The sequence below is a fragment of the Neodiprion fabricii genome, chromosome 2 (assembly GCF_021155785.1).
Source record: "Neodiprion fabricii isolate iyNeoFabr1 chromosome 2, iyNeoFabr1.1, whole genome shotgun sequence".
NCBI classification, from domain to species: domain Eukaryota; kingdom Metazoa; phylum Arthropoda; class Insecta; order Hymenoptera; family Diprionidae; genus Neodiprion; species Neodiprion fabricii.
In genome coordinates, this window is record NC_060240.1 from 16219551 (window position 1) to 16232005 (window position 12455).

The window sequence follows — 12455 nt, forward strand, 5'->3', positions numbered from 1 at the left end:
GGATAAACAAAGCAGTCGCGATTTTTGAGTCACAATAAGCGACGGTCACAGATGAATAAACTAATTGGTAGGTAAATTCGGGTATAGAATCAAACCCCGAAAATCGATGATCCGTACTTTATACCTATACAGAGTGAGTGAATTGAAACTCCGAGAATGGAAGGAGCTTAGTTGATGAATTTGGCCTCAGCCAATCTGTCAAATGATAACAAAGATATGACAATAAAGGAAAGAGGACAGCACGAAATGTCAACAATTAGGTTTGCTTGGTATATGAAAAGTATGTTTACTCATAGTAACCACAGAAACAGATTGGCTGAAGAATAAGGCCCAATTCGTCAACTAAGCTCCACCCATTCTCGGAGTTTCAATTGACTCAGTCTGTATAATCGGTGTTAAAAGGGTTTTGAACAGATGAAAAAATACTCATGATCGATATTTACAACGATTCTCTTTCTCCGTGCCGATTTCAATGCGAATGAATACGTAATAAGAGGAGGAAATCGCATGATCTGACTTACCGAGTAAACGTCCATCTCTTTTTTTTTATGATCGCAATCGTTACATCGAAAAAAATGGAGTCAACATGTTGCATTTGAAATTTTCAAATGTTACAATTCCTAGTATCTGATACATTTTTCCCATTTAGTTGAATACATTCGTGCAGCTTGTTGCTTATCAGACTTAACTGTGCAATATCTAATGGAAATGAATGGCGTTCGAAAGTATACTTGACGTGGATTATTAGAAATTTGATCACTCTTGTGCAGGTATCCATGAAGTATCGTTACACCAAACTCATTAATTATTAATACTCATTTTCCTTACGACCGTCTGTATCTACAAATTTCGATTTAGATTAATAACTTCTGCACGTGTATCGCTGGCAATGATTACGTTGGCAGTCTATCGATTCAGCTGAGCACACAGGAATGAAATCGTTAACCATAAATAAATCGATACAGAAACGCAATTTGAATACTGTTGGCTCATCGCGATTGTCAACCTAAAGTAGGCAGGAACGGTGTGCAAACGCATAATTTTCTGTAACAATTATAATATCATCGACTTTGACAAACTTTTTTACAAAGTAATACTAAATATCGTCGTAGCTTCTACCGTCAATCTGTTCGTTCAGATGCTTACATTTTTTGCTGCGGGCACAACTTTTTGTACCGATTTATTGTTCCACATACATGAAATGATTGTAAACGTGACAAAAGAATACAGTACAAGTAACTATATGGAAAAATAATATTGATTACTTTATTCAGTAAACAATATTGCAGAAACATTGCAGCAACGTTATTTAGCTGTGTAAAAACTAATTTAGATATATTGGGCTGTATTGCAGAAATATTGCAGTGTTGTAATTTTGCAAGGTTCGAAATATTTCAGATGAATTGCACAATATTGCAGAAATATTGCAATGACGTTGCTTTATTACAATGATAAGTTTCAAATAGATTTTAAATACTTTGGGCGACATTGCAGAAATAGGTACTGCAGCAACGTAGATTCACAAGGCTTGAAATAATATGAACATATTGCGCAATCTAGCAGCCACTTTGTTGCTCCGTCACTCGGCTAAGGTTGCAAAATCTTGGATATATTGTACAAACATTGCAGTAACAGAAATATTTTAGCAACGCTGCAACATCCTCAGCAATATTTTGATGTTTTCTATCGGCATATTATACTTGCAATATTTCAGCAATGATTAGAACAAAATATTTCTGAAACATCGAAAACCAAGTTTAAAACATTGCTGCAATTTAGCCTGCATTGTTTTCAATTCAAGCACGAAAATAGATTGTTATTGTGATATTTCTGCAACTACAGTTCCAACATAGAGTTACATTGTAGAAATGTGTTCACAATACCACTTGCTGTGCTTTATTTTACTTGCGAAACAACATCTTTTGGTACTGATAACAAAATGAAAATACTTAAAGACAGCTCTATCATTGGGGCTTAGCCCAGAAATTTTTGTCGTAATTAATCCAAGTGTTTCACAATCAAGTTAGTCCAAGAAAATTTCAATACAGCTGAGTTTTATTAGCCAACTTAAGTAGGGATAACATATAAGTCGGACGTGAATATCTTCAAAACTCAAATTATGACGCCGTTCCAAGCAGTTTCAATGCACATTCGACTGCTGCGTCCAAATCCTCCTTCAAGGTGGCATTGAAACTTGTGACAGCGTTCGAGTTAACGCAGTCTGACACCGAGTCCGAAAAGGTTTGGTATTTCTCAGTAAATGCCTTCAGATTTGTCGTAATGTTTGTACAGGCCGAATCGTCCGTCGTCTCTCCGACCTGGCACATAAGACAAAAACACGATTTTCAAGCGCACGTCATAACGTGTCGATACATTGTATTGTGCAAGAGTGTTTCGTTTGCAAGCAATACTTTTTCCGCTCCCACTTGGAAACCGAATGTACGATGCAGAAAAAAAAATCCTCGCTGAAGGATATTTTTTTAATGCAAATTAGAAAAAACACTCTCGGAATTTGAAGTTGTTTTAATTTAACTCATACGTAGAAGATGTCATTTTTATTTTTAAATTGTCACCACTCGGCAGCATTCAATATTATGGACTAAGTCTTGGAAGTATTTTGTAGAGAGTTTAATTCTCTACAAAATTGTATAGTGAACAAAATCCATCGCTCAAGCGGTAAAAAGTTATAAGCCTCAGCCACTGATTTTATGTAAAATTTCTATTTTAATCATCTTCAGTAGCTCAACTATTTACAACAGAATTTCGAATGACGCTTTAGTAGAAAACTTGAATTTTTCATAAAATGCTTCCAACTTTTGCAGAATCAAGTCGATATTATTGAATACGGCTCAACTATTTTTTAAACAATGACAACTTATCCCCGTTATTCAACCCTGATTGGTCACGCTTCGGTAGAATCGCATAACTGTCACACGGGGTGAATTTGACCCCGACTCCAAAAAAGTAATATCCTGCTTCAACTATAAGTTCTAAAAATCTAAAAAAATATCTAGGTTGTTTGAGGATCGCAGAAAAAGCTCTTTCGGTTTTCCCAGCCAAAAACGATTGTTTAAATATTGCAAAACATCGACAAAGTTAAAGTTAAGGTAATGTGTGGGGTGATATTTACCTCAAGTTACCAATTAGGGTTAACTGGAAAAACTTCAAATTCCGAGAACAACTATTTAAAATCGCATCTGACAATTAGAGATATCCTTTGACAAGAATTCTGTTGCTATGTACCACGAGTTTTTCAAGTGGAGTTGAAAATAATCCTACTCATAACTGGAACACCCTGACATCCACATGAACTACACAAATAAATTATACGTTACACAGTAAGCATCTTTCTGCTTGAAGCATTTTGTATTCCTCGAGTGCGAGTCATGGAATTAATTATCGAAAAAAACTTTATAAACAAATAGCAAATAACGGATTAAAGAGAAGAATATACTGTTAATAATTTTGAGTACAGCTTGTGTAAAATTTTACATGCAAAACCGCCAATTCACGCGCACTCGTGTAAAATTTAAATTAAATCGTGCAAAGTTCATGGAAATTTTCTTGTTCTCATTAAGATTCGTGTAAATGATTGGCAATTGAGTGAAACCTACACGCTTCCGCACGGACTTTACATGACACGAAAATTTTCAACAATTGTTCCTACAACTGCAGGAGGACCAAAATCTTACTTACTGATTCTAAACATGTATGGGCAGCTGACTCATTGTAGGAGCTGCAATCAGAAGCATCTTTTTGTAGACTGAGCAAAGAGGTGCGGCATGTTTCAAAATCAGCAGAGACGATGTTGAAGCTGGCATTTGTCTCCGCCGTTAAAGAATCGATGCAGGCGGTTGTATTGGCTGAAATTTCAGCTGCGGCCTCTGAGTACTCATCAAATAATAAGACTTCACATGAGCTCATATCGATAGTAGTACTGTTCACTAACTCCTCCCACTGCGCCTTAGACTATTGGGATTGTGAACTTTTCTTGAGTGAATTTTCATTATTAATAATCAGATTGGAGAAGGTTGACTGAACAAATTACAAGCAATTACAAGCCCTTGAATTTTATAGGTAAATTTTGACGGTATGTGAGCCACGTGATAAACTTAAACCGTACCTTAAATTTTCAGGACTTTTGATGTTTCCAACTTTAATTGAAATGAAAAGTCATTTATCAACTTACCTTTGTGATAGCTGCTGCCATGGAGCTGTTTAGTTTTTTCACAGCGTTTTCAGCAATCGTTTCCATGTTAACTATATAAACTTTCATCGTTACAATTGTTTGATTAGCGGTGCTGTTATAATTTGTCAACTCCGAAGTGATCGCTGAAACAGCTGAAGTGGTTTCATTTGAGCCTTTGATACCCTAAAAATCAGATTCATTCGCGTCAGAGAAAGTTTGCATGAAAAAAATTAGGGTAAAAGTATCGAAATTCTCTTTATTAGTCCAGTCAAAATAGGTCTGAATAACAAGTATCCGAGATATAGCTATATTTTTTCGTATACGGTTATTCGACCCTCAGGAACTCAAATCTGAATTCGTTTTTGAGCTGCATAGCCGGCGTTTCAAGGAAACAGCAAAATTTAATGTTTTTTACTCAAATACTGTTATCGATAGATGAAAAATGACTTGACCATCGTGTAGAGCAGAAAATTCTACATCGAATTATGTCTTCATACGCCGGAAACTGAGTCGGATTAACAAATGAAGAAAAAAAAAATTATTTCACTAAAATTCCCCAAATGCCATCGATAAGTAGAATTTCTCTTTTCTTAATTTGTTAATCCGACTCTGTTTCCGATATATGAGGACATAATTGGATTGAGAATTTTCCGCCCTGCACGACGGTCAAGTCATTTTTCATCTATCGATATCAGTTTTTGAGGAAAACGCTAAAACGTCAAATTTTGCTGTTCTCGAAACGTCGGCTATGCAGCTCAAAATGACTTCATATTTGAGTTCCCAAGGGTCAAAAAACGCCTCAATATTTTCAAATCCGACCTATTTTGACTGAACTATAATCGTGTTGCTAGGAATTCAATTGACTCTTACGACAGGACCCCAAAATAGAATATTTCAAGATGACAGTACTTTTCAAAAGAAACACAAGAAATCAGATATCGTCAATTACATATTTAGCAGAACAAATCAAGGCCATGAACACCAGATCAATACTCGGGCAAACTGGTTCAATGCAGCAGTGATTTAAAATTTTTCAGAGGATAAGTTTGTGATTACAAGAATCGAGGATCGGTAACCGCGTTTAGTTATTTTACTCACGGAAACGGCGACTAGCAGGCACAAAGCAGTTGCGAATTTCACCATGTCGACTGTTCTTTGTTAAAGTGAAATACTTGGTACTCGGATGTGAGCAAAGGCTTAATCTGGTGAAATTCGGAATATCGCTGTATATATATGTAGTGGGATTGGCGAGACCTTGGGGACATTGAACACCTGTGTAAACATCAAAATCGGTTCATTGAAATTAATTGTATAGAAATTTTGTTTCCGCTTCAAAAGCTCATACCGCGAATTGATTACACAATCCATCGCTGAACATTTGTCCAATAAAAAAACACGGAAAGAGAATAGTTGAAAAACACGAAGGATAATTTTTGAAATTTCGTAAAAACTAATCATCATTGAATTCTGCAAAACAATTTTTTCCAGCTTATGAAATATTTGGCATCATATAGGAAACCATCACTTGTATGGGATTGCAATTCATTCTCTGAACATAAAATTTTCATTTTAAATCATCTGTTCGTAATTATTTTCACAGAATTTCTTAGTTGGTCGATCAAATATATCTCAGTTTTTCTCTCAGTCACTGACCGACTGAAGAGAAGCTATTCGCAGTCGATAAAATAAATCCACGCGAATGAGAATTGACCTTAGTAGTGGATCACTGAAAACTAAAGCTGTATTACTAAACTGCACGTTCCATACTTTTTCAACGACGCGATTTTTACTTGATAACTGCATTTTTTAAAACCTTTTCAATCTCGGGTAATTCTAGTTCAATTCAGATGTTTCCGAACAATCCAAATATTTTGTGTATATAATTGACAGCTACTCTGTGCATGAGAGTTGTTCTACATGTGCGAAAGTAACGTGAACACGATTGGTTTCGGATTGCGAACGTTTGGACACAACAGTATAACACAATTAAATTAAATCATCCAGTAACCATATTTTATTAAAAAGAGCCAGCCTTATGGCACTGAACTGCCACAAAAATTGAATGATAACTTACCGACATCAACGATTATAGCACATCAGTAAGTAATCTGTAGTGCAGGTACCGCTAACTGCTATACTGTGTTAAACAGCAATGGTCAATCTACTATTATTGACCGGACACCATAGCAACGTCTTCGTTTACCGACAACATTGAGTAACCATATCCTACCAAAGAGAGCCAGCCATATAGCTATTCCATTCCTAGTTCCGTGGAACCAGCCGGGGACAATTTTTTCGTTCAATCCAGACGAGAAATTAGGGAAAATGCTAGTTCGTAATGTCAGCAATTTGAGAGAGTTCGTCGGTAAGACGAGACACCAGTGTGCGTTTCGTCGGTAACGTTGGGGTTTCTATCTTCATCTTAAGAGCGGTATGGAAAAAAATAAGACATTGATGTCGGTACATGATTTGACCATGCTATATTGTAATATTCTTTGAAATTTCGCTTACTTACCATTCAATTTTATTCACACGCCATCTTTCATTGGGCTGGCTCTCTTTATTACCGAAAATATAGTTACTCAATGCCAACAAACACTACAAATTATGTATTTTACCGACGATCACTTAGCCCAATTACGATAGCCCTCGAAACTATATTAAGTATTGCACAGGCTAGCTCTCTTTATTAAGATATGATACCCGATGATGAAATTAAAGTGTCTTGGGGCTAAACAAGTTTAGTAAAATTGCTATGTCACTTAAATATTTTATTAACCCTCGAAGCACACACCTATTGTTTCAAGCACTGTGCTCTTTTTTACGGTTGTTACGTCCAACATACCACTTCTCTCTATTTTTCCTACTCGCTAACTCTCCCACAGTTCTTACATTAATCTCATGGTCTCTCTCCTGTCCTCTTATCTCTACGTAGTCTCACGCTATTCACTATCACGCTTACTCTTCAAATTCCATTCCCTACTCCTAGCATTGTCACACCTTTTCTGCACCCGTACGTTTCACATCTCGAGGTACACTCCTATTCTGACTCTCGACAATTCCACATCTAGCCTTCTTATATATCTTTTCGTACCACACAATTCATTCCTACCGGTATCTCAAGTTCTACGGAATGAACATATAATCGACATATCAACATACTCAAGTTTATTCAATCCTCATCCTGATTTCCGGTTGACCTGAAACGTAAAAGCGAAGCCAACCAGGTTACTCCTTCCGCTCAGGAGTAAACGCTACTCACGGACGTAACATTGGTGGCAGCGGTGGGATACGAACCCACGCCTCCGAAGAGACTGGTGGCTCAAACTCTTGTGTCGAGGACAGGATCAAGGACATCGACGGTGATTGCAAAGAACGAAGAGTCCAATGAATCGAAAGATAGCACGCTGAAGAATTCTTCTTCGTCAACAGTTACGAGCAACCATTCCAGCACTCCGAAGCATACTACCTCAGACAAACTGGTGCCATTAAACATCAAGGATACGACCATCGGCAAAATCTTAGAACGTTTGATAAACGTGAAAAATGAAAACGTCTCTGAGGCCGTTGAAGAACTTGACGACAACGAGAATAACAATGTCAATTCGCAGCTACATCCTGAAGTAGATCAATCTATCAATAAAAAGGTTGCACACAAAGAAGTTACCGAAATCGGCGTACAAGATCGACTACCCAATAAAGTCACAACTTTCGATCGTCAAATTTTCGATAAAGACGGCTACGCGGACTTCATCAAAACCTTCACAATGGACGCTGGTACGTCGAAACCCCCGAAAGATGAGAAAAAACGCAAAGGGCTGCGTCGGCTACTTCCAGGTCTCTTCTCGCCGAAGGACTCGCGCAAAGAGTACAAGAAAGAGCAAAAAGAGCGAAAGAAGCGGGAGGAGAAACAGTTTGGCCAGTACCAGCAAAACGGAAACTACACACGATCCCCCGACACGATGAACCTCAACGAAGACATCAAGCGAAATGTGAAGCTAAACACGAGTTTGAACAGTTCCATAATCGAGGAACGATTAAATGAAATAAAGCAGGAATTATTCCCAGAACAGGGCCTAACGACGAGCACTCCGGATCATTTTCTGCAAGCTGATCGGATCAATATGCCACGAAATAGCAGGAACCAACGATTCTACACTGCCAATTCATCATTGAGCTCGATCGCACCTGAGGATAAGTGGATCGATCAAGATATCATAAGTGGTTCCCCGGACATGCGAAAACTCAAGCAAAGGCCAACAGCCGACCCGAAATGCAGCCTGGAGAGAAAACATAGTCTTCAGGAGCCGGCGAGTCAAGCAAAATTTTTCAGGAACCATGGGCCATCCGGCAGAATCTCAGCACCACCAAACGAGCGGTTTCTCATCAGACCGAGAGCCGTGCATCCGGTGGACAGACCACTTCCGGCGATACCTCAAAAGGTCGAGTTTTCAGACTACGAAAATCACCACGGACTTCATAATTATCCCGAACGACATCCTGACGCCGAAAGTTACTCGCGCGCGCAGTATCCTCGCCAAGTGCAGAACCATCCGCAGGACGTCGGTCGGCTCTACGACGATTAAGCAACTGAATCAGAACCCGGGAATCTTCTTCGAACAATTGCAAGACCTACGTACATATAACAAAGAATGGACTTTGCTGAACTACATAGACCTCCAATATTTATTCGACCGACTTGACCAAGCATCAGATTTCTTAACCATAATAGAAGGTAAATGCTCTGTCGCCAAAAACTACTGTTACACCGGCGACCATATTCAAATGTTGGCTGATAGAATAAAAACCATGAAACTATACCAAAACCGAATAGAATATTTAGTTGGCCATCGCACAGGCGAATCCACTCACTCCGAACTTGCTAAATTAGCCCACCATCGCGGAACACGAGGCGCGATTAATTTCATTGGTAGCGTATCAAAATCCTTATTCGGCACGCTAGACGTAAAAGACGGAGAATATTTTAACCAACAAATTGACAACTTGTACAACGACAGTAGACACTTAGCATCCCTGCTTAACAAACAGACAAATATCGTACAGTCAACGTTGGGCGTCTACGGGAAAGAAATCGACAGCATGATAAGCCACGACCGCGAACAACATAAATTACTCACGGCCCTCTCGACTGATGCAGCTATTTCAAAAGCCTTAATCGCCAACAATACCTTCCGAACGACTTTACTTAACCGACTAATTGACCTGGACCGACACTTGAACGAATATGAACTTGACCTATCCAGCTTAGTAAACGCTATCCTCTTCGCTCAAAAAGGTATCGTCCACCCTAAAATTCTATCACCACAACAAATTATTTCCAGTCTTAAACATATCCAGTCACTCAGACCACAAATAGAGTTTCCTATTCCAATGGATCCAAATTACGCTTGTGACGTTGCACCTAGAGTGCAAGCCACAACAAACCCCAAACCCGCGGGGAAGAGCCGAACGGGTGAGCCCTGTCCCGTCGGGAAAGACCCGAACACCACCGAAGCCCCCCGACGCTCGGCAGAGCCGAGCGCGAGGGTCAGTACGAGCCCGGCCGTAGCAGCAGCCACACCAGCGTAAACCCAAACCTAAGAGCGAAAGCGAGAGAGGGAGAGAGAAAGAAAGAGAGAGGGTCACCGACACACACACACACACACACCGACCACCCAGCTATCCTCCACTGCACCTCGAGACCTCCACACACACACGTCGACATCACCAGGTTAGCCTGCCTTCTAGCGCCGATCTGCTCCTCCCCTCGCAATACCAACCCTGTCTACCACACACTCCCCGTCACCTCACACATTCCTTCCCCCCCCCTGCGCGCGTATCCATAAGTTAGTATTAAGCAACGCTAAGGGCTGAGGCGTGATCAGCCATCGCTTACGTCTACAACCCTTTTGTATCTTCCGTAGTTTAAGTCGACTCAGTCCCCCGATCGCTGCACCTGTACACCCCGTCACAAATATACACATCAAGTTTTAACGATTACATCCGCCCCGTCTCTAATTGTCTTCCCCACCCATATAATTCGTGCGGACTCAAAACCCGTCACAAATTGGCGCCCAACGTAAATTACCCACATTTTTACCACAAATCCAAACAATTAAGAGACAAAACACAGGAATAAACGCTAACAAAATACACATAGACTCACGAAACAAAACTACACAGTCACGAAAATTCAAATAACGACAGTTGAACACACACACTACCAAACACGATACACACAATGGCAGACCAAGGACACAGGGAACCGCAAGGCCTAGCGCGCGAACACATGGACATACACACACCCGAACGCAACCAAAACAACTCGACACAGAGCGGGCCGCGCGCGACACGAGATCAACAAACGCCGACCCAACCGCAAGAAATAAATAGACGAGGCACGATAAATTCACCAAACACAATAAATAGAATCGATGCAGCTATCATAGAGAATACACACAATTTACACAGTACACAAATTCAACACCAAGAAAGCCCAGAACCAACAAATCACACACAAACATACAATACAATCCCCACACCTACACACACGCAAACTAACACGGTAACAACCAATCAAACGAACCGACACTTCACAGGAACAGACACATTTTTAGCCACCAACACACGCAACACACGACTTATACAAAACCTAATAGACCTCGGAGCATCACCAAGCGACAGAAACGTATACGAAGACCCACACATATACAGCACACAGTCAATACATCCCACAAACACAAACCACACATCAAACCCAAACAGTACATACTGGAATCAGCCAGCAATGGCAATGAAAACAATACAAACATGGAACATAAAATACTCAGGAGACACAAACGAAAACATAGACGAATTTTTACAAAATCTCCGCGACTACCAAACGGGTTATGAAATACACGATACACAATTAATCAACAACCTCAGCCCAATACTCGAAGGTGACGCAAAAAACTGGTACAGATTAAATAGAGGCAAATGGCGAACACTAGAAGAATTCGAGAGAGATATTACACACGCATTTCAAGACATACAACATAGGGACAGACTGGAACAAAAAATCAGAAACTACGTACAAGGACCAACACAAAAAATCACACAATTCCTAATACAATTTAGAACACTACTATCACAACTAAAACCACCATACCACCCACGAACACAATTAGACCTGGCATACAGAAACATGAAAATAGAATACAAGGCATACATAAAACCATACGATTTCGCGAACTTCGACCAACTGGAAATGGCCGCAAAAGAATGGGAAGCAAATATCGAATGGGAAAACACGAGACAAACAATATTAAACAACTACACACAACCGCGAGAAACCTACACACACCAAACACACCACACACAATACATCCCATACAAGTACACACAAACACAACCCCGCCCAGCAATACTCCCAACACCAAATATACCACCGGCACTCACATACAACATACGACGAAACCAAACAAACCAAAATACGCAACAGACTCGATACCCCGCAATCACGTATAACTCACCACACTACACTCAGCAACAAACACAAACGAACCCAAACACAGGCACAACACCACGCAAATGCTTTAACTGCAACCAACCCGGACACTTCAGATGGCAATGCACACAAAATACAGAACCAGGGAAACGAGTAAGGGTTGACCCAGCAAGGGTGGAGGGCAACCCCACAAACAGCACAAACACACCCGAAACAGTAGCACCTACGACAGACAACAACATAACGGAAAGTAGATTCCACATCAGAATCGAAATACACGGTCACGAATTTAACGCACTAATAGACACAGGCGCAACACACTCATACCTAGGCGCAGAAGTAATACAAATACTACACAACACAGACACACAAATAAACAACACACCCGACAGAACAGCTACAATGGGAAACGGAACACAGGTGACGATAGAAGGAGCAGTAACACTCCCAATACGCCTCGGCAACATAACAAAAGAAATTAAGTTCGGATTAATATCAAACTTAGGCTCGCAATGTATCATAGGTAACAGCGACTTAATAAGATTTGGAATATTAATAAATTATGGAAAAAACACATGGTCACTGATAGACGACCCACAGACACACTACCACATGCAAACTAGACCACAAGAACTACCAACACCACTCAAAGAATACACACAAATACATCAAACACGAGAATCACGACACCAATCAACACAAACACACACAAAACAAGCAAAAGCAGCAGAAAAATTAGAAGCAACGAAACAACAAACAAACCCGAAAACAACAGAA

At 39.9% G+C, this 12455-nt stretch overlaps 1 protein-coding gene across 1 annotated transcript; it reads right to left on the reverse strand.

The window, feature by feature from the left end:
- Window positions 1-2037: 2037 nt before the first annotated feature.
- LOC124175871 lies at window positions 2038-5389 on the reverse strand. Its single transcript, XM_046556468.1, has 4 exons — window positions 5288-5389; window positions 4190-4372; window positions 3697-3969; window positions 2038-2318 (listed from the first exon to the last, which is right to left on the reverse strand). Exons 1-4 carry the CDS (start codon window positions 5330-5332, stop codon window positions 2118-2120), a joined length of 702 nt encoding a protein of 233 aa, XP_046412424.1. The 5' UTR covers window positions 5333-5389; the 3' UTR covers window positions 2038-2117.
- Between the last annotated feature and the right edge of the window lie 7066 nt (window positions 5390-12455).

What these genes read in the sequence shown, in the direction of transcription:
- LOC124175871 (XM_046556468.1), bottom strand. Translation starts at nt 5,332, where the DNA reads ATGGTGAAATTCGCAACTGCTTTGTGCCTGCTAGTCGCCGTTTCC. An exon ending in GCCTGCTAGTCGCCGTTTCC is followed by an intron (nt 4,373 to 5,287) that starts GTGAGTAAAATA and finishes TCTGATTTTTAG; the next exon opens with GGTATCAAAGGCTCAAATGA. An exon ending in CCCATACATGTTTAGAATCA is followed by an intron (nt 2,319 to 3,696) that starts GTAAGTAAGATT and finishes CTTATGTGCCAG; the next exon opens with GTCGGAGAGACGACGGACGA.